Genomic DNA, 22,000 nt, shown 5'->3' with positions numbered 1-22,000 from the left:
ATTCGAACCCATGACCTCTGACTCCAAAGGTCCTTTGGGCCCCTGGGGCTGCGGGTCTATATCAGAGTGGCTATCTCTGGGCTATCTCTGATCTAAGGGACCTGAAATAGGGGAGGAGGAAAGGGAATTGGGGCAACTCCAGGCTCCCTAGAAATCAAGAGGATTCGATTTCTGGCCCCAGGGAGGAGACCCTTAAAAAGGGGTGGTGGTGAGGGAGGGAGGCTGAAAGAGATGGGGTAAAAAAGGGAGAGAAGGGGAAAGACGAGGTCAGTATGGAGCCGCTGTCTGGAGGGGGCCTTGACTAACTGGCCTGTGGCTTGGGGCCTCCAGGGGCCTTTCAGGTGGCAGAAAAGAGCCTCCCCAAACTGAATGTCTGACAGTCTCCCTGGGGGGTGGGGGAAGGGAGAGGGCGGGGAGTGGCTGGATTTAGGACAGTGCCCACCCTAAGGATTCCACTGGGGTCTGGGGAGAGGTCTCAGCTGAGTTAAACTAAGCTTCTTAAGGGTAGGGATCATGTTTCCAGCTCAATTCTCCCAAATGCTTAGTACAGTGCTCTGCACAAAGTAAGCACTCAATAAATACTTCTCATTGACTGATCAGAGGCTGCCCTACCAAATTGGTGGGTGGTCCCTGGGGTTGTGAGGTCGACGGTGGGAGGGTGAGGAGACCTCTGTCGCCTGCCGAGCTCCACGCAGAATGCCCTTTCTCCCCAACACTCCTACCCCCAGCCTGAGCTTTCTGGGGAAAATGATGAGCACGTTTGAAGGCAGGAGGGGAAATAGGGGTTTAGAGCTGGGGGTGGACAACAGGGGCAGGATTCAAAGGCAAGAACTCAAAAGAAAAGGCTCCCTGAAGGTCCCTATCGGCAGATCGAGCCTCTAAGTCAGGCCACCCAGGCTCAGCCCCACAGTCTGTCCAGCCCAGGACTGTGTCTCCGACAGCAGCACCGGGACCCTTGGAGGAACTGGGTGATGGGGCCCTCTTGGATCCCCATGCTCATCGCTAAGGGTGGACCATCCTTCATTCCTGACTTTCCCCTCCACGTTCCTAACTTCCCCACCACTGACCCATTCTGAACTGCTGCTATTTCCACCAACACAGCTTCTTGGAGAAGTAAATTCATCTGCTTCTCCCACCCCCTGTGCCCCCACTGGCTGCAGAAGTGTTTTCTTTGGCTTGTTTTGAACAGCCACCCCCCACCCCATCCCTGGCCAGCCCCAGTGGGGCCCCCTCACCCTGGTGGGGTGGGATTTGGGGAACCATAGTATAGTGTTTGCCTTGGCCACCCCCTTCATGATTTTACAAATGTCAATCCTGTCCCCTCTCAGCCTGCATCTCTCCAGCCTGAAGAAACCTAACCCTTTCAGCCTGTCCTGATACAGAAGCTGCTCCAGCCCCTGGCCATCCCAGTCTCCCTTCTCTATCCCTTCTCTAGCTCTCAGAGGCCTTCCTGAAGCTGCAATCGATGTATTTATTGAGTATTTACTGTGTGCAGAGCACTGTATACTAAGCGCTTAGAAGAGTAGCCATGATCACTGGCCACAAGGAGTTTACAATCCAGTGGAGGAGACAGACATTAAAATAAATTACCGACAGAGGAAATGGGAGTATAAAAACATATACTGGATAGAGCACTGGCCTGGAACTCAGAGGGACCTGGGATCTAATCCTGCCTGCCGTGTGACCTAGGGCTAACTGAAGTTAAGTTAGTGTGGGTTAACTAACTTGTTAACTTCTCTGTGCCTCCATTACTTCACCTGTAAAACGGGAATTAAGGCTGTGAGCCCCACGTGGAACATGGATTGTGTCCAACCTGATTATCTTGTATACCCCAGTGCTTGGTACAATGTCCGGCACATAGTAAGCACTTACCATATCATAAAAAAATCATGCATAAGTACTGCGGGACTGAGGGTGGAGTATTATCAAAGTGCTTAAGAGGTCCAGAGCTGAGCACATAGGCGGTGCAAGAAGGGAAGATGAATGGACCAGAACAGGGACCAGGCTGTGGGAAGAGCTGTGGGGGTCAGAGCGGAGAGAATTGGGTCAGGCCCTGGACTCTTCCTCCCCAGAAGATGTCACCTTGGACCACAGATGAGACTCCGAGACCAGCGTACAGGAATGCAGCTTTATTGAGAGAGTGGAGAGCCCTTTCTCCACCCTCCATGATTATGGCTACAGGGGCCAGAGGGAGCAAGATACAGCCCCTTGTTAGGAAGAAAGAGGATAGAAAGTCGACCCCCTGAGGGTCCTCCCTCCTCTCCCCCCTAGCCACTCCCATCACCCCAGCATGTTGTCTGAGGCCTCAGGAGCCCTCAGCCCCCCCGGGCCATGATGGCATCGATCCAGCTCACGTAGCTGGCAATCCGCGTGTAGATCCCCGGCTTCTTCCAGTTCCCGCAGACCCTCGAGCCCGAGGTGACCACGGCCTCGGCCACACCATTGCAGACCAATGGTCCCCCAGAGTCGCCCTGCGAGTTTGGGGGAGGATAGATAGGGCCCGCGATTCCAGGGAGGGCACAAATGGAGCCCAGAGGGGTCATCTCATCCAGTCCCCTGCCCCTTCCCTGAGCCAGGTGGCCCCAAATCCCACCCGAGCCCAGGTACCTTGCAGGTGTCCTTCTTGCGGCTTTCAGTGCACATCATCTTCTCCGTGATCTCGTTGTCATAGTGCTGGCGCAGGTTGCAGGTGGCCCGGGGCATGACGGGCAGATTCACCTGCTGCAGCTTGTCTGGCTTCTTGCCCAGGTTGCTAGTGAAGCCCCAACCGGCCACCTGGCACAGGGTCCCTCCCTGCAAGTCCCGGTCCACCCTCTGGAAAGCCAGGGGCTTCACATGCTCACTCAAAGTCACCTTCTGAGACAGCTGGGGAGCGGTGCGGGGAGAGAGGAGAGAAGATGAGGTCGGAGGGGGGGAGTGGAGAGGTCACGGCCCTGCCCGCACCCAACCTAGACCCCCTCCCCATTTCCCACTGGGAAGGAGCAGGAGGGAAGACAGGGAGAGAGGACTGGGGCTGAGCCAAGAGCAGGAGGGCGGCAGCCTGGACTCTAGGGAGCGGAGCCGAGCCTTTGAGATCTTGGTCTCCCCCAGCTTCCTCTTTCTTAGTTGCCCTCCTCTCCCACAACCAACTGCTCTACCCTGAACTGCTATCTCTTTATTTTTTTATGGTACTTACTAAGCGCTTTCTATGTGCCAAGCACTGTACTAAGAAATGGGAGTAGGTACAAGGTTGGACACAGCTCCTGTTCCACATGGGGCTCATAGTCTAAGTAGGAGGCAGCTACTCCGCCCAGGTGAACTCTCTCACTCTCCCGTCTCCAACGCATTCCACATGCCTTTTCCTTCAGCCCAGAATAGTCCCCCTTCCCTCTCTCCTCCAAACACCCCCTCCCCTCCTTCAAAGCCTCCTAAAAAAAAACCCCCACCTCCTCCAAGAGGTCTTCCCTGATTACTCTCTACCTTCTTGGTCCTGTCATTCATTCATTCACTCAATCGTATTTATTGAGTGCTTACTGTGTGCAGAGCACTGTACTAAGCGCTTGGGAAGTACAAGTTGGCAACATATAGAGACGGTCCCTACCCAACAGTGGGCTCACAGTCTAGAAGGGGGAGACAGAGAACAAAACAAAATATTAACAAAATAAAATAAGTAGAATAAATATGTACAAGTAAAATAAATAGAGTAATAAATACGTACAAACATATATACATATATACAGGTGCTGTGGGGAAGGGAAGGAGGTAAGGTGGGGGGGATGGAGAGGGGTGGTGGGGGAGAGGAAGGAGGGGGCTCAGTCTGGGAGACTGAGTCATCATCTCAGTCTCCTGCTAAGCACTCATTGATTGATCAGTGTGTTTATTGGTTGCTAATTCATTTATCCCCTGATGCTTATAATAGTCATCATAACTACGGTACTTGTTAAGAGCTTACTATATGCCATGCACATAGTACCTGGATGGATACAAGATAGGTTGGAAATAGGGCTCACAGTCTTAGTCCCCATTTGACAGATGACGGAACCGAGGCCCAGAGAAGTGAAGTGACTTGCCCAAGGTCACACAGCAGACAAGTGGCAAAGCGAGATTAGAATCCATGACCTTCTGATTCCCAGGCCCGTGCTCTATCCACTAGGCTATACTGCTTCCCATAATTTATAATTTAGAACTATTCATCACTATATTGCTATAATAATTATAGGATTTGTGCTAGATTCTGGGTAACGCTCCTAGGTTCCGTGGAAATAATGTCCATCAAAAATAGTCTAGGGGAAAAAAGCACAGAACTGGGAGTCGGGAGACTGGATTTGAGTCCCAGCTCTGCCAGTGGCTTGCTGGGAGACCTTAGGCAGGTCGCTCAACCTCTCTGGGCCTCAGTTTCTTCATCTGTAAAATGGAGATAAGATAGATGGTGAGACCTGTGTGGGGTAGGGATAATTGCTCAACCTCATAACCTTTTATCTGCCCACATGTAGCACCATAGTGAGTAATTAACAAAGGCCATCATCACTAAACAAAGTCCAGTTTCCAATAAGAAATCATGTAAGGCTTTCCCACGATCTAAAAATTTGACCAAACAATTTAAATATATTAAAAAAACAGAGAAGCAGCGTGGCCTAGTTGAAATAGCATGGACCTGGGAGTCAAAGGACCTGGATTCTAATCCTGGCTCTGTCATTTTTTGGCTGTATGACCTTGGGCAAGTCATTTAACTTCTCTGTACCTCAGTTACATCATCTGTAAAATGGGAGTTAAGACTCTGAGCCCCATGTGGGATCTGGACTGTATCCAACCTGAATAGCTTGTATCTGCCTCAATGTTTAGTACAGTGCTTGGCACATAGTAAGATTCATTAGTAAGCGCTCAATAAATACGACTGATGATGATGATGATGATTCATTCATTCATTCATGCAATCGTATTTATTGAGCGCTTACTGTGTGCAGAGCACTGTACTAAGAGCTTGGGATGATGACGATGGCATTTGTTAAGCGCTTACTATGTGCAAAGCACTGTTCTAAACGCTGGGGGAGATTACAAGGTGATCAAGTTGTCCCACAGGGGGCTCACAGTTTTAATCCCCATTTCACAGATGAGGTAACTGAGGCACAGAGAAGTGAAGTGACTTGCCCAAAGTCACACAGCTGACAGTTGGCAGAGCCGGGATTTGAACCCATGATCTCTGACTCCAAAGCCCGGGCTCTTTCCACTGAGCCATGCTGCTTCTCCAGCCATTACCATTAAAACATAAACAGCAATATAGTTACGTGATCAAATTACAATAGAAATATGTGCCAATAATAAAAGACTATTTAAATGAGGTGTTTTTATAGATACATATGTAAATAGTTTATTTCCAAGTGTTAGCTTTCACATAACGTTCAGCAAAAAGGCACGTTGTGCTAATATTTAGGCTAAATAGAGCCAACATTATCTAATGCTAAATTGAAATGAATGGGAAGCACTTTTTTCTGGTCAATCAAAATACTTCACAGGTTGAGAAAGAGAGGAAAAGAGATACTCGAGCCAAAGTAAACTTTGCAGGAAGTGAGTAAGGGCTCTAAGAAATACCAGCATTTAAATTCAATTGAGGAAGTCCTTGACTTAAGAATGAAGTCCTCAATAGTGGTATATTACAGACCACCACTCTCCCCAGTTTCAAAGCCCTACTAAAATCCTATCTCCCCCAGGAGGCCTTCCCTGACTAATCCCTCCTTTCCCCATCCTATTCACCTTCCCTTCTGGTCTGTACCCCTTAAGCATTTTGATTCTCATCCCACCCCTAGCCCCACAGCCGCTTCCCCTAGCAGTAATTGATTTCAATATCTGTCTCCCACTCTCTGGTCTGTAAGCTCCTTGTGGGCAGGGATCATGTTTACCAACTCTGTTGTACTCTCCCAAGTGCTTAGTACAGTGCTCTCCACACAGCAAGATTTCAATAAATACCACTGATTGATTGGTTTTGAGTTAAGACAAACGACATACTGTTTCCAAACTCAGCCCAGCAGTTCCATTTGTATTTGGCACGACCATCTCAACTTTGCAACACTAGCTTTTAAGGTGCAAACTCTAATGAAGTGGGCTGTCGGGGTGGGGGCCATGTGGAATCCACAGCTCCATTTTAAAAGCTGCCGAGTGGGAGTGAAAGCAAAAGTTTAAAGTGGGAGAAGTTGGGGGGTGGGGACAGGATTTTCTCATCACCAGGGAGGGCCTACACATCCATTTTGCTTCCTATTAAGTAAAAGCCCACTACCTTATAGATGGAATCTCTTTAACCCCAATACACTGCTGAAATATTCATATTGCTCAGCTCTGACTGAGTACACAGTTCTGGGTCTTTTTGGTGTAAATTAGGGAGTCAGTCTGAGTCCAGGAGTCAAACTCCCATTTATAAGAGAAACAGCATGGCCTTGAGCAAAGAGCTTGGGCCTTGGACTCAGAGGACTTGGGTTCTAATCGCAGCTCTGCCACGTATCTGCTGTGTGACTTTGGGCAAGTCAATTAACTTCTCTGTGCCTCAGATCCCTCACCTGCAAAATGGGGATTCAATACTGTTCTCCCTCCTACTTAGAATGAGTGCATAACACATAATGAGTGCTTAACAAATACCATTATTTGTCTTATAACATTGTTCCTGTGGGAAAATTTGTTCCCACTGATAACGTTTTGACATAAAGACACAGTCTTCAGGACCAGTTGTGTCTTGAGCCTGAGGAATTCCTGTAGCACTACTGCCAAAGAGCACTTAAAGGAGAACATTATAATGGGTGTATTTGGCAATTTATGTTTCTTATCTCCCCCATTCTCCTTTCTGTCTGTTTTCCCAAGTACCAGTACAGGGCTTCACACACAGAAGGTGCCCAGTACGAACTGTTGACTGTGTCTCTAATACCTTGGGCAGGTTGGAGGGGGTGAGGGCGGGAGTAAGGATGAGCCTCTCCATCCATGAGTTGCGGGGGACATCTGAAATGGAACAGGACTCTAGACTGGGTGTCTGAAACCTAAGGGGCAAAGGGTAGCTCTGGGATCAGGTGAAGACGGGGGGGTGCGGGGTGGAGGAAAAGGGGCAGCGGGAGAGCCTCACCTTGAGCAGGAGCAGATCATGATCATTGTTGTCCGGGTGGCTGTCGGGGTGAGGGATCACGGCCTGGACTGCGTAGAGGTGTTTGGACGACTCTGGCTGCGACAGGGAGTGTGCCCCCAGCAGCACCTGCAGCTCCCCATCCTTCCTGGGGCAGTGTGGGCAGCTGAGATCAGAGCCAGTCCCAGCCTGACTACCCCATTGTCTTTACTGTCCCCCTCCTGAGCCGTCCACTGACAGACAGGGGTAGGGCCCACCAAAGTCCCCTAAAGCATCCCCCAGCCTCCAGCCCCTGAATTTTCAGCGCAATATAGCGAACATCACTGGACCTCTGTTCCCTGTGCCCAAATGAGTCTGGTTTGAATGTAGCTCTTCTCTTGCCATCCTGTATCTTAGAACAGTGCTTGGCACATAGTAAGTGCTTAAAAAAATACCATCCTTATTATTATTATTATTATTTTCTGCTTGTCCATCTATGGGTCTCCCCCATCAGCCCCTTGAAGACTGGGACCATGTCTTCTCCTCCTATGAGGAGCTGACAGTCTAATAGAGGAAACAGAGAACATTCATTCATTCATTCATTCATTCAATCATATTTATTGAGCGCTTACTGTGTGCAGAGCACTGTACTAAGCGCTTGGGAAGTACAAGTTGGCAACATATAGAGACGGTCCCTACCCAACAGTGGGCTCACAGTCTAGAAGGGGGAGACAGAGAACAAAACAAAACATATTAACAAAATAAAATAAATAGAATAAATATGCACAAATAAAATAAATAAATAGAGTAATAAATTCATACATGGGCACAAGCACTCACATGCACTTGCATGTGCATGCAAACATACACACACATTAGGGACACAAAGCACCATGCAGGTGCTCTCCAGGACTCCCCAGGAACAAACGTGGAGACCCAGACTGTTCTCCCAGACTGGAGGACCCTGGACAGACAGCCCAGTGCCAGGAGAAAGGGATCAATCTGAGTTTCCCCCAAGGAGATGTAAGTTAGGGGTATCCCTCTGCCACTCCCATTACTGTTCCTTCAATTTGGGGAGGGGAGCAGCCCTGGATGAAGGTAAGGCTAACATTTCTCAGGAGCCTCAGGCTGTGGGGCCTTTGGGAGAGATACTTTTCAGGAGAGGTTGTGGGTGTGGGGATAGAGAGGACAGATTTCTGTTAGTGAGGTCCCTCCAGCCAAATTTCTCCCAGGCCCCCCTGTGCCTTCTCCCCCTCCCTCCCCAGACACCCACAGTGGACTCACATCTCCTCGGCACAGTGTGCGGCGCTCAGCACCCACTGGTCAGAGATGAGGAAGCCACCACATACGTGCTTCCCGGCCTGCTGGAGTGATGCCATGTAGGGAAGCAGGTTGGGGGTGGCTTCCCATCCCCCCAGGATCCGGCCCCGGGGGTGGGCACCTATGGAAAGAAAAAGCCAGAAATGAAGCAGCTGGGGCTATCTCAGGATCCCTACCTGGCCATGCCAGAGAAGCAGTGTGGCTCAGTGGAAAGAGCACGGGCTTGGGAGCCAGAGATCATGGCTCCACCACTTGTCAGCTGTGTGACTTTGGGCAAGTCACTTAACTTCCCTGGGCCTCAGTTACTTCTTCTGTAAACTGGGGATTAAAACTGTGAGCCCCACGTGGGACAACCTGATCACCTTGTATCCCCCCCCAGTGCTTAGAACAGTGCTTCGCACATAGTAAGTGCTTAACAAATGCCATTATTATTATTATTATTATTATTATGTCCCAGAATACTCAGGGCTGGGAATGGTTATCTGGGCCATCCCCTTGCCTCCAGGTCACAGTGCACCTCCCCCCCACCCAAGTCAATCAGTAGTAATTTTTGAGCAGCTATCGTGTGCAGAGCACTGTACTAAACGATAAAATTAACTCAAGGAGCTTTCAGTCTAATAGGGGAGGCAGATACTGAAATCAATTACAGATAGAGCAAAGTAATAGATTATAAAGGTATGTACGTACGTGCTACGGGTGTAGTGAGTACCTAAGTGCTTAGGTGGTGTGGAAGTGTTGAAGAGACAATTGGGGGATGTAAAGTGGAGAGATTAGAAGTCGATCAGGGAAGGCCTTCTGGTCGAGATGAGACTTCAGAAGAGTTTTGAAGAAAAGATAGCAGTGTTCTGTCAGATGTGAAGGGGGTGGAAGTTCTAGGCAGGGAGGAGGGCATGAACGAAGGGTCAGCGGTGGGAGATGAGAACGACACAGTGAGTAGGCTGGTTTGAGAGGAATGAAGAGTGTGAGCTGGGGTGAAATGGGAGAAGAGAGTTGAGAAGTAGGAGGGAGATAATAGATTGAGTGACTTAAAACCAATAATCAGGAGTTTCAGTTTGATGCAGAGAGGAACGGGCCACAACTGGAGGTTTTTGAGGAGTAGGGAAATGTGTATAGAATGCTGTTTTAGCAAAAATAATTCTAGCAGTAGAGGAACTATGGATTGGAGAGGGGAGAGCCTGGAGGCCAAGAGGTCAGCAGGCAGCCTGATACAGTAGTCAAGCCACCATATGATAAGTGCCTGGACCAGTGTGGTGAACATTTGGATGGAGAAGAAGGGAAGGGTCCTGGAAATATGTTGGAGGAAGAACAACAGGATTTGGTGACAGACTGAATATGGAGATTGAAAGAGAGGGAGGAGCCAAGAATGATGCCTAGGCTATAGGCTTGAGATTTGGGAGGGTGGTGGTGTTGTCTACTGTGGTGGAAAAGTTAGGTGGAGGAGATTATTTGGGAGAGAAGATGGGGAGCTCAGTTTTGGACACATTTACCTTGAGGTACTGGCAGGATATCTGTTTAGATATGTCCTGAAGACAGGAAGAGAAGTGATATGGCAGAGAAGGCAAGAAGTTGGGGCTGGCGAGATAGATTTGGGAGTCCTCCACATAGAAGTGTTAGCTGGTCGTGTGAGCAGATGAGCTCCCCAAAGAAGTGGGTGTAGACTGAAAATAGAAGAGGATCTTAAATGGAACCTTGAAGGACTCACACAGTTTAGGGGGTGGGAAGCAGAGAAAGTGCCAGGTAAAGAGACCTAGAAGGAACGGTCAGAGGTAGGAGGAGAATCAGGAGAGAACTGTATTAGAAAGACCATGACTAGATAGGATTTCCAGAAGAGAGAATGGATGAGAGAATGAATATTGAGGTGGGAGGGAACTGAGGAGGCGGGGGGGGAGAGATTTTGGGGAGTTCATGCCTGATGGTTTTGATTTGTCAACAAAGTTGTTGGTGAGGTTACCAGGGGTGAGAGAGGAGGAAGGTGGGGGTACTGGGGTTTCAGGAAGAAGTTCAAAGTTGGTCTAGACTAGTTGGTGGAGGCAGTGGGCATGGGAATCCGAGTGTGTCTCCGAGTGAAAGAGATGACAGAGTTATAGCAGGGAAGGGTGAATTTGAGCTGGTTGAAGTCGTCCTGCTGCCTGGTTTTCTGCCAACAAACCTAGGAGGAAGAGTGGAGGGAGCGTACTGTGGAGGTGATTTGGGGTTGTGGGTTAGTGATGCCAGATCATTGGAGGGGCGGAGAAGCAAGGGGGATGGCTAGAGGGCAGGCTGTTGAGGGCCAAGATTTGAGCAACAAGAGAGAGAGAAGTTGAGTAAGGAGTAGCATGATGACTTGAGATAACAATGGGGGTGTTGGGTAGGGATTCTCCCCAGCCGCCTCCCTTAGTCCTCAAAATCCTCCTTGGGTCCCATTCTGGAATTTCCCAACACTTAGTCTGACATAAATTTCTTCCACCTGCAGCAAGTGAGACCGAACTGCGGAGGAGTAGACAGACTGCACAGAGCTAATGGGTCAGAGAGACCTCATCTGGGGTCTTTCCAGCCCTGCTTCTGAGTAATCAGGGGTAAGCCAGGCTGAGAGTCCAGCTCAGACAGCCAAGGGGAATAGAATCAGCGGCTTCACCCGCAGCTGGAGACCAGGGAGGGGAGGTGAAGGGGGAACCATCCTGTCTGCAAGCAGGGAGTGTTGTAGCCCAGCAGTTCAGTTGTGAAGGGAGCCTCGGGCAGAGGAGAAGACTGCTCTCTGCCTTCAGGAGGCCAGCAGTGAAACCAGACTGCGGCAGGTAGATTTTCCACCCCAGGAACAATCCCCTTCCTTTCTCCCCCACCAACCACTGCCCCTGACTCCCAGCCCCCCAGGTGACCTAGCCAAAGGCAGAGCACCAACAGACTCACCACATGCAGCGACGCTCAGCACCAGCAGAAACCAACCCCCCCGGAAACCATGGCTCTCCATGTTCTCCTTTCAGACTGGTTCTCCTGGATATGTGATTCCTGCCTTAGACAGGGTGGCTCCAGCCCTTTATAAGGAGAGAAAGGAATTTCCAGAGAAAAGGGGCCCAGATGAGGGTGGGAGGAGTAGTCGGTAGGGGTGGTTGGTTGGGGGAGGGTGCCTGGAGACGGACCGGCGCTATGGAGCACTTTGTACCGCCAAGGAAATGTCAGCATTTCACAACATCAACAAGACAGAGCCAAAACAGCTGTTTGGGTCAGGCCCTGCTGGGGAGAGCTGGGTGGAGGGAGGCCCCGGGGGTACCGAGGGAACCATCTGAATGGAAATTGATTCTCCAACTGGGTCAGACTACCTCCACTCAACAGGACAGGCAAAATCCCCCAAGGCCTCCCCTCTGGGAGGAAATTTCTGGGAGCAACGCTTCTGGGATTGGTGAGGTTCTGTGACTTGTCACTAGAGAGTGACGCTAGCAGGGACCCCTCCAGGGGAATATGCCTAGATCCTTTCCAAGTGAGGAGCGGGGCAGGCACTGGGTCAGTCAGAATACCTGGCACAGGGACTCCAGTGCAGAGGGGTGCTAACCCCTTACTTCTTAGCCAGGAGGGAATTATAAGACCCACCCTCTGCAGTGCTTGGCCCTCCAACTGCTCTTTCCTGACTGCCTCCAAACCCGCGGCCTGAGCTCTCTTTGAACTAATCCAACCTGCTGACTGTCTTGGCACGTGACTCTCTGGCCTCTGAACTGCTCCCCAAACTGTTCCCCCCACATGACATGTGCCCTTCCACCTCCTCCTCTTCACATCCCACCCCTTCATCCTTTGTATGTGTGTGTGTGTGTGTGTGTTTGCATGTCTGTCTGTCTTGCCTCCCCCAATAGTACATGTTCTCTCCTTCTTTGGTCCCTCTGCCCTCATTTCAGAGGTTGTCAATCAATCAGTAGTATTTACTGAGCACTTTGTGCAGAGGAGAGTACCATAGAGTAAGTAGACATGATCTTTGTACTCCAGTAGCTTACAGTCTAGCAGTCTAGTCTAAAATCAATTACAGGTAGGGATAAGCAATAGAGTTTTAAGATCTGTACATTAAGTGCTACAGGGGCATGCAGTTGAGTACCCCAAGTGCGTACGTAATGCAGAAGTGCTGAAGTGGCAGCGGGGTGTGGGGGTGGGGAACAGACAGCCCCCTCCTTCCTTTCCCCCTCCCCCCCACCTTACCTCCTTCCCCTCCCCACAGCACCTGTATATATGTATATATGTTTGTACGTATTTATTACTCTATTTATTTATTTATTATTTATTTATTTATTTTATTTGTACATATTTATTTTATTTTGTTAATATGTTTTGTTTTGTTGTCTGTCTCCCCCTTCTAGCCTGTGAGCCCGCTGTTGGGTAGGGACCGTCTCTATATGTTGCCAACTTGTACTTCCCAAGCGCTTAGTACAGTGCTCTGCACACAGTAAGAGCTCAATAAATACGATTGAATGAATGAATGAATGAACAGGGTAGGAAGATGAGAGATTAACCAGGGAAGCAGCATGGCCTAGTGGAAAGAGCACAGGCCCGGGAGTCAAAGGACCTGGGTTCTAATCCCAGCTCTGTCAATTGCTTGCTATATGGCCTTGGGCAAGTCACAATTTTTCTATGCTTCAGTTCTCCTGTTCTCCCTCCTACTTAGACTGTGAGCCCCATGCGGGACAGGGACTGTGTCCAAACTAATTAACTTATTTCTACTGCAGTGCTTAGAACAGTGCCTGACGTGTATAAGCGCTTAACGAATGCCATTAAAAAATAAGGCCTCCTGGAGGAAGTACGGTTCCAGCAGGGCTTTGAAGATGGGGATATTGGTGGTCTGTTGAAAATAAAGGGGGAGGGAGCTCCAGACAGGAGAGAGGACGTGAGCAAGGAGTCAGCAGCGAGAGGGACAAGAGAGAGACATAGTGAATAGTTCCGTCCAAATAGATTGTCCATTTCAATCAATCAATCAATCAATCATATTTATTGAGTGCTTACTGTGTGCAGAGCACTGTACTAAGCACTTGGGAAGTACAAGTTGGCAACATATAGAGAAGGTCCCTACCCAACAGTGGGCTCACAGTCTAGAAGACTGTCATTTCAGGATGAATAGGGACAGGCAGACCAGCCTGAAACTCCAGGGAAGGGGAAGACATGCTAGGTGTGGACCCAGTGCTTAGCTGTCCTAGATGAAGCGTAGTTTCTTGACACCCAGTTGGGGCCAGATGGCAACGGACAGCACAGAGAAGCCTGATGGCATCTGTATATATGACTCTAGAGTGTCCCTGGACTACATCCCCAGTTCCCTGCAGGCGGCGGTGGGGAGGGACAATGCCCAAGGTCTAGTCTCTGCCCTCCCCTCCTCTCCCCTGGCCCAAGGCTCCTCCAGGGACCATCTCCACCTGTCGCAAACATTAGGTTGGGGTTGGAGTGGCAGGGTGAGATAAAACTGGAGTCTGGAGCGTTCCCTGGGCACCGGGAGGAATGGCTGTGGGGACCAGTCCTGAGAGGGGGAGTCAAGGCTTTCCCAGGCGGCACTGGGAGGATGTCTCCTGAGTCACAGCCTTCCACCCACTCACCCCCACCTCGAGCCTTCCTACTGTGACCTCGGGGGATTAAGAGCCAGATGGAAGGTTGGGGTTGAGGGAGAGGGCCTGGCATTCCAGCTGGATCTTTCGCAATCTCCGGAGAGTCTGTGAACAAACACAGAAATTCCATGAACAACACAATACTGATCCACTCCCAGGGTGCCTGAGGGTGACTGGCCTGGAGTTAGCTTACCACCTTGCTCAGAACAGGGCATTCTTCCTCCTCTCTCTCCTCCTTTTCCTTGTTCTCCTACTCCTCCCTCTCCTCCTTCTCCTCCTCCTTTTCTTCCTCTTCCCTCTTCCTTCTTGTCCTCTGATGGATAAGCATGATCAGGTAACTCCCAGCTCTGTGGAAGAATAGCGGATAGGGAAAGCACTCATAATGGAAATTCACACAAAATGCAAATTCTCCCCACCAACCTTCTCCCAGAGCGGCTCACCATGGAGCATCGTGGATAGATTTGCATCTCCCTGATCTCCTGGATCTCCGCTGCTGCCCCTGGGGAAGGGAATGGTCAAAAAGAAGGCAACCAAGAAGAAGAGAAGCAAGAGGCCTCCCTCCCAAATACAACCTAGAGGAAGAAGAGAAGTGACAGGCCTCCCTCCCAAATAATGCAGATTCCGCCCACACCCGGGGCCGTCTGCCTTCAGATAATCGAAAGGAAGGAGTTTTAAGGGATACCTGCACATGTGCAGTCCCAGCCCTGGGGACTCAGACAAATCAATCAGGATTTACTTTTGGGAGTTGAGGAGGGGAGAGGGAAGGGGCAGGGATGGAATTCACAGGATCAGCCGGAAATTCCCACTCAGTCTCTACGGCTCCGGAACAGGGAGAGGGAGGAGTGAGAGGCCTGGAGACCAAGCAGGGCTGAGCTGTATGTGGGAGGCAGGAAAACCCAAGATTTGACAATGGCCCAGGCCTTGGGGCCTCCAGCTGCAGGAGGTCTGGTCTTGCCCAGGATGAAGGACCATTTCCAGTCTCCCTGTAAACATGTCATTGCCTCAAGAGGCCCGGCCACAGCCCTGTTCAGAACCCCAGAGAACTGGGATGGACAATTCCTTCATAACTCCATGCGCCACCCCACCCCCCACCCTCCCCCATCTCCTCCAACAGCTGGTCTTGGTTAAGAGTCTGATTCCAGCCTAACTCCCCTGGGTGGCTGCTCTGGCAGAGAATGTGGAGGATGGCAGAGATTGAGGCTGCAGAATCCCCTGCCCATTTCCTCCAGGCTAGGACTTTGGCCCTTTTGGGGGCTGAAGAACCCGTCTCCAACACAATCACATTCAAAAATACACTCACATATATACATATGCACATGTGTATACACACACCCCTTACTGTGACCCCCCACCCTCTGACTTGTGCACAGCTGCCAATATAGAGGGGACCAACAAATGCAGTCATAGGCCATCGTCCTGGTACAAGAAATTTTATTTTCGCTTATGACAGGGTCCATGAAGGCAGCAGGGAAATGGAGGGAAATGAGATGGACTGAGAGTTTGGACTTAGATGTTCCTGGTGCTCTGGAGAACCAAGGCTGAGTGGGGGAGGGAGTGCAGGGAACAGTTAGATGGAGTTTCAAGTTCTGGTAGAAGTTGGAGTCGATAAAGGTTTGGCATCTGCAGGTCTCTAAATCCTGGGTCCGGTTGGGGGTAGGTGTGTTAGGAAGCTGGCAACTTCGGAATATGAGTGCAGGGTAGAAAAAGGGGGCCAGGCTTCTGGATGAGGGAGGCAAGCGGGACAGAGCTCAAGAGAGGCTGACAGGTCAGATGCAGACCCCAATCGGCTCTTTCCAGTCCCACTCGGAAGCTTTCGGGTCTTGTGGGAGCCTTGACGGCCACGGGGGTGGGAACAATGGCTTTACCCCCAGCTGAGAATCTGGTCAGGCACAGACCCCCATCGCCCCCCACGGAGCCGGTGCCTTCGGGCAGGATGGCATCCTCAGAGGGGCTCAGTGCCTGAGGGATGGGGCAGCTGGGGCCTCTGGCTCTCCGTGTGCCTGCGCAGGACAGAGTTGATCCACTGGAGGTACTGGGCCACACGGGCAAAGCTGTCGGGCCAGATGCCGGAGGCGCAGCCACCACGGATGAATGAGTCAATACCGTGGACTATCCCATTGCACACCAGCGGGCCTCCAGAATCCCCCTGGGGGAGAGGGGAAGAGACACAGAGCTGTATCAGGCTGATCAGAGTGGGACGGGCTAATGGGGAAAGGCCACCCTAGATGGAGGCCAGGAGAAATGGTTTGGTCCCCGGAGGCCCATTCGGGTCCAAACCAGGTCAAAGGGTGCCCACCACAGGCTTGCCTAGGGCAGTTCCACACTTGACATGCTTTAGCATAGCCCCTCCAGATCTGGTCTGCCATCAGTTTGGGGTCAGAAGACCCCCAGGAGATGCTGGAGACCAAAGAGGTCAGGCTGAGCAAGACCTGATCTGAGCAAGACTGTTTGGAGGAAATCTCCACCCTGTCCCCAGACTAGTCCTGGACTCCAAAGGTGGAGGAAGAATTGCAGTAGGGTTAGTGGTGGGTGAGGGACAGGTTAGAGGAGCAGCATGGCTGAGTGGAAAGAGCCTGGGACTTGGGAGTCAGAGCACCTGGGTTCTAATTCTGGCTCTGCCACTTGCCTGCTTCACTTCAGAGGCACAGCTCTGTTTCCTCACTTATAAAATGGGGATTCAATAGGTCTTCTTAGTCTGGGGCAACCAGTGTCCCTGGTGGGGAATCCCAAGAAAGAGAAGGTTGCATAGGGAGGAGGATTGAGCAACCTAAGGAAAACCAGGTACTCACGAAGCAAATGCCTGCCTGACGTCCTGACACCAGGGTGCAGACATTGCTCTGGCGGCATTGGTTGGTTACCACGGTGACGTTGAGCTCCTGAAGAATATAGGCTGGGGGGCCATTACTGCCCCTTTGGCCCCAGCCCATGGCCAGGCACTGGGTCCCCCTGCCCACATTCTGGTTCTGCTGTGGGAGCTGGGCCACCTGGACGTTGGCATTCAGGGTGGCTGGGCGGCTCAGCTGCGGGGCGGAGGGGGCCGGGGATGGTGAGGAAGGTCAGAGGCCCCTCTGGTCAGCCGTGATCCACGTGGTTTCTCTCCCCGCGGCCCCTTCTTGGGCCGGACTGGCGCCTCCCACCCCAGGCCCTGCTTCTCCCTCCCACTGCCGTCCTGAGGAAGGAGGTGGGGTGGCCTCATGGTTAGAACCCCCCCACCCCCCAGACCGGGCAATGCCCGGAGTTCTGGGTTCCCACCCGGGATCTCTCCTTCTGCATGCTGTCCCTCTCTACCAGAGTCCCAAACCCATTCCCAAGCCCCCACTGCTCTACCTGCTCCACCTTCCCCAACCCCCGAAAGCCCCCACTCCCCTCCCCCGGTCCCCTCCCCTTTACCTTCACCAACAGGATGTCATTCTGCAGGGTCTGTGGGCTGAAGCCATTCTCAAATATCTGGTCAACAGAGAATGTCTGCCGGGTGGACTCTTGGGCCCTCAGGTTGTGGGCTCCCAGCACCACCCGAACTAACCTGGCGTTCCTGGGGGTGGGGAGTCATGGGGAGATTATGGGAGGAGCTGGGAGGAGGGGAACAGACCCTGAGGCCATTGCAGAAGGCTCAGGCTGGCAGGAGGAGGATGGGAGGGTAGGGAGAAGGGGGATGGGAGGGTAGGGAGAAGGGGGAACTAGGTCTGGAGCCAGGAAGGGAAGCCAGTGTCTTTCTCGTAGTAAAAGGGTAGAGTTCCTTCCCAAAGGTTAAGCCAATCTTGATGCTCGATTTCTGTTTGACGTCCTCCCACCACCCACCCCGCTCCTCCCCACTTCCGCCCCATGGGGTCAGGGGATGTGGGATGAAGTTCATCCCTTTGTCCCTCCCAGCACTCTAGTATCGGAGGAGAAGGCTGGGAAGGACTGTCAGAGACAATCTGCATCTCTGGATGATCCCAAACCACCCTCTAACCAATCATCCTCCTGCACCCTCCTCCTCAGCAGCACCCCTGGGAAATGTGGCGAGCAAGCCGAAAAGGGCTGAAAGGCAGGAAAAGATGCCGAGTAGGCTAGCTAGTCTTAGGCAGGCAGAGCGGGTGGGAGGAGCAGGGAATGGGACAGGGACTCTGCCTCCTTGCCCCTCACTGCCACCCACCCACCCATCCAGCCCCTTGCACAGCCGGCCGCCCCTCACCTGCTATTGATGCAGTGCGCGGCCGTCATCACAAATTGCTGGTGGATGAGAGTCCCCCCACAGAAGTGGCCCCCGCGGTTCCGCTGCATGGAGGCGATGTAGGGGCGCGAGTGGGGAACAGTGTTGCGGCCCCCAACGATCTCCGAGCCCAGGGTGAGACCTGGCCGGTGTGGGAGAAAGCCGCATGGTTGGGGGGGTGGGGTGGCTGCATCCCCCAGCTTCTCTCTGTCTCTCTCTCTCTCTCTTTTGCTCTCTCTTCTCTCCCCGAGTTCCTCCCCGCCCCCGCGGGGATAGACAGACCCACACTCACCCCAGGCTGCAGCCTGCAGGAGGATGGTCGCAGTCAGAAAGGGGGTCATGTTGCAGTTGGCTCTGGTGACTCCAAGCGTCCTCCCAACCCTTGCGCCTCTCCTATCCTTCCCAACCTCTCTTATTGGGCCCTCCCAGCAGCCGTTGGTATTTCCCCACTTCCTGAAAGACCCTGGAGCAGCAGCAGGGTTTCTTTTTCCACCACTTCCTCCAATTCCTCCAGGTGGAGGCTGGGGAAGAGGGGACGGGGTAGCAGGAAACGGTGGGGCATCCCGGCTCCCCCACACCCCATCCCTCCCCACCCCTGGGCCTACTGCCACTCTAGAGGGGCCCTGAGAGGTCAACTGCCTCCTAGGGAGGTCAATGCTTAAATCAATCAATGGTATTTATTGAGCGTTTATTGTGTGCAGAGCACTGTACTAAGCACTTGGGAGAGTTCAGTCTAAAAGAGCTGGGAGACGTGTTCCCTGCCCACAGGACATTTACAGTCTAATGAGAAGCTTACAGTCCAGACCCTCCAGGATAGTCAGGTGCTTGTCCTTCCAGGCCATGAAGGTCTGAGGCCAAGACTTTGCATCTATGGGACCTCTGATTCCTGCTGCCCCATCCCCACCTCCGCCTTCACTCCTGCAGTTCTTGCTCACATCAACCCTGGTTCTATCCCAGCTAAGCACTGTTTCCTCTAGTTGGGTCCTCCTGGGGACGAGGAGAAGAAAACTGGTCAGGATCACCCTTTGTAAAGACCCTTCAGAATGTGGCAGGTGGGGATTGAGCATTCCCTTCTCTAGGCTAAATCTTTAAATTTTTCTTCCCAGGACTCATTTCCCATCCCTTGGGTCATTTGTTTGGGTTGCTCTTCTCGACTCTGGGGGACAGCTGGATGGTTGACCAGAGGAAGTCACTGAAAGCATTTCCTTAAGAAGGCTTTGATAGCTTGTCTGTGACACAGTGGACACTTGGTAATTTTCCACCGTGTGGATTAGCTGAGCCTCCCCAGCTTCTCCCTCTCATTCATTCAATCATATTTATTGAGCACTTACTGTGTGCAGAGCACTGTACTAAGCACGTGGAAAGTACAATTTGGCAACAGATAGAGACAACCCAGCTTCCAGGGCTTTGGGTACCTATGTTGGCCCATTCATTCAATCATATTTACTAAGTGCTTACTGTGTGCAGAGCACTGTACTAAGCACTTGGGAAGTACAAGTCGGCAACATATAGAGATGGTCCCTACCCAACAACGGGCTCACAGTCTAGAAGGGGGAGACAGACGACAAAACAAAACATGTTGACAGGTGTCGAAACCAACAGAATAAATAGAATTACAGAATTACAGCACATCATTAACAAAATAAATAGAATAGTAAATATGTACAAGAAAATAAATAAAATAAATCCCTCGGGGGGGATGGGGAGGAGGAGAGGAGAAAGGGGGCTCAGTCTGGGAAGGCCTCCTGGAGGAGGTGAACTCTCAGTAGGGCTTTGAAGAGAGGAAGAGAGCAAGCTTGGCGGATGTGTGGATGGAGGGCATTCCAGGCCAGGGGAAGGACGTGAGCCGGGGGTTGATGGCGGGACAGGTGAGAACAAGGCCCGGTGAGGAGGTTAGTGGCAGAGGAGCGGAGGGTGCGGGCTGGGCTGTAGAAGCAGAGAAGGGAGGTGAGGTAGGAGGGGGTGAGGTGATGGACAGCCTTGAAGCCAAGAGTGAGGAGTTTTTGCTTGATTTGTAGGTTGACAGGCAGCCACTGGACATTTCTGAGGAGGGGAGTAACATGCCCAGAGCGTTTCTGTACAAAGATAATCCGGGTGGCAGAGTGAAGTATAGACTGAAGCGGGGAGAGACAGGAGGATGGGAGATCAGAGAGGAGGCTGATGCAGTAATCCAGTCGGGATAGAATGATGAGAGATTGAACAAGCAACATAGCAGTTTGGATGGAGAGGATAGGGCGGATCTTGATGATGTTGTGGAAGTGAGAGGCAGGGCGAAGAGGGGGCATATGAGCCCTCACTTAAGGCTACTCCCCAACAAGTAGCTCTGGTTGAGCTCAAGTGATGGGCTGATTCTCAGTTTCTGGAATTTTTTGATCATCTGCCCCCTCCTTGACATTGGGAGTTGGCTGCCTTTCTGCTGTCCACTGGAGAAGGGGAAGCAGGGCATGTCTGGATGTTCTTGGCCTCAGCTTATCTCCAACCTTTCCTCCCACCCCTCACCAGCCCCTTGCCAGCCCCACCGTCACCCAACTGACATGACAGGCAGGGAACTTGTGCCAGAATCCAGTTCCTCCTTTCCTCTCCGCCGGGAAGGTCCAGGGCAACCGTCATGGCTGGGTGGTGCAAGACCCCCAACAGACATTGGAGGCACACAGGAAGCAGGGGGCTGGAGGGAGGTGGGCAAGGGGGCTTTGGTGCAGAAGAACCGTTAGTTCTTCAGCAGGAGTCACGAGGGGACTCTGTTGGAGCCCAACCTGACCTTTCTCCAGGCCGTTCTGACCCCCACGTAACGCGCTGCTCCTGGGGAAAACCAGCAAATCCCACATTGTGGTGTTCAGGGAATTTGACTACAGGGGTCTGCGAGGTAGGGAATGTGTCTGTCATATTATAATACTGTACTCTCCCAAGAACTTAGTACAGCACTCTGCAGACTGTAAGTGCTCAATAAATACGTTTGACTGACTGACTGAGGTAGTGCCAGCAGGCCATTTCCTGGGAAGAAGAAATTGTCAGGTGGAGATCGTAAACTCCCCACTAGACTGCAAACTCCATGGGGGCAGGGATTGTGTCTTCCAACTCCTTCCAACTCAATAATAATAACGATGGCATTTATTAAGCGCTTACCATGTGCAAAGCACTGTTCTAAGCGCTGGGGAGGTTACAAGGTGATCAGGTTGTCCCACATGGGGCTCACAGTCTTCATCCCCATTTTACAGATGAGGTAACTGAGACAAAGAGAAGTGACTTGCCCAAAGTCACACAGCTGACAAGTGGCGGAGCCAGGATTTGAACCCATGACCTCTGACTCCAAAGCCTGGGCTCTTTCCACTGAGCCACACAGGCACTTATTACAGAGCTCTGCATACAGTATGTGCTCAGTAAATACCACTGATCGATTGATTGATGGAGTTTGAAATCCACTTTAAAGAACAAGCACTGTCCTCATCCTCAAGGAGATCGAAATCTGGTCTGGGAGATGGGATGGGCATGAACCTTGCCCTCAGGGAACTTGCAATTTTGGGCAGCGTGGTTCAGTGGAAAGAGCACGGGCTTGGGAGTCAGAGGTCGTGAGTTTGAATCCTGGCTCTGCCACTTGTCAGCTGTGTAACTTTGGGCAAGTCATTTCACTTCTTGGTGCCTCAGTTGCCTCATCTGTAAAATGGGGACTAAGAATGTGAGCCCCACGTGGGACAACCTGATTACCTTGTATCTCTCCCAGCGCTTAGAACAGTGCTTGGCACATAGGAAGAGCTTAACAAATACCATAATTTTAGAGAAGCAGCGTGACGTAGTGGGTAGAGCATGGGCCTGGGGGACAGAAGGCCATGGGTTCTAATCCCAGCTCTGCCACTTGTCTGCCATGTGACCTTGGGTGAGTCACTTCTC

The 22,000-nt window shown here is 51.6% G+C and overlaps 2 protein-coding genes across 2 annotated transcripts; both read right to left on the bottom strand.

Annotated features, from left to right (window-relative positions):
• Positions 1-2,114: 2,114 nt before the first annotated feature.
• CFD (complement factor D) lies at positions 2,115-11,393 on the bottom strand. The gene is made up of 5 exons (XM_038772803.1): positions 11,264-11,393; positions 8,342-8,498; positions 7,082-7,226; positions 2,608-2,865; positions 2,115-2,471 (listed from the first exon to the last, which is right to left on the bottom strand). Exons 1-5 carry the CDS (start codon positions 11,322-11,324, stop codon positions 2,316-2,318), a joined length of 777 nt encoding a protein of 258 aa, XP_038628731.1. The 5' UTR covers positions 11,325-11,393; the 3' UTR covers positions 2,115-2,315.
• Positions 11,394-15,368: 3,975 nt separating this feature from the next.
• LOC119919604 (neutrophil elastase-like) lies at positions 15,369-21,603 on the bottom strand. Its single transcript, XM_038740162.1, has 5 exons — positions 21,501-21,603; positions 18,098-18,257; positions 17,314-17,455; positions 16,713-16,943; positions 15,369-16,069 (listed from the first exon to the last, which is right to left on the bottom strand). The coding sequence occupies exons 1-5, from the start codon at positions 21,601-21,603 to the stop codon at positions 15,866-15,868; spliced, it is 840 nt and encodes a 279-aa protein (XP_038596090.1). The 3' UTR covers positions 15,369-15,865.
• Positions 21,604-22,000: the final 397 nt, after the last annotated feature.

This window comes from Tachyglossus aculeatus, chromosome X1 (genome assembly GCF_015852505.1).
Source record: "Tachyglossus aculeatus isolate mTacAcu1 chromosome X1, mTacAcu1.pri, whole genome shotgun sequence".
NCBI lineage: Eukaryota > Metazoa > Chordata > Mammalia > Monotremata > Tachyglossidae > Tachyglossus > Tachyglossus aculeatus.
This window is presented reverse-complemented; position numbering and strand designations above follow the sequence as displayed.

Bases quoted from the DNA above. Each gene is read 5' to 3' on its own strand.
- CFD (XM_038772803.1), bottom strand. From the start codon at position 11,324: ATGGAGAGCCATGGTTTCCGGGGGGGTTGGTTTCTGCTGGTGCTGAGC. The intron at 8,499-11,263 runs GTGAGTCTGTTG...TTCTTTCCATAG, and splicing joins GCTGAGCGTCGCTGCATGTG to GTGCCCACCCCCGGGGCCGG. The intron at 2,866-7,081 runs GTGAGGCTCTCC...ACCGCTCCCCAG, and splicing joins ATGATCTGCTCCTGCTCAAG to CTGTCTCAGAAGGTGACTTT.
- LOC119919604 (XM_038740162.1), bottom strand. From the start codon at position 21,603: ATGCCCATCCCATCTCCCAGACCAGATTTCGATCTCCTTGAGGATGAG. The intron at 18,258-21,500 runs GTATTTACTGAG...CACACCGGCCAG, and splicing joins CATCAATCAATCGATCAGTG to GTCTCACCCTGGGCTCGGAG. The intron at 17,456-18,097 runs GTGAGGGGCGGC...CCCCACCCCCAG, and splicing joins GCGCACTGCATCAATAGCAG to GAACGCCAGGTTAGTTCGGG.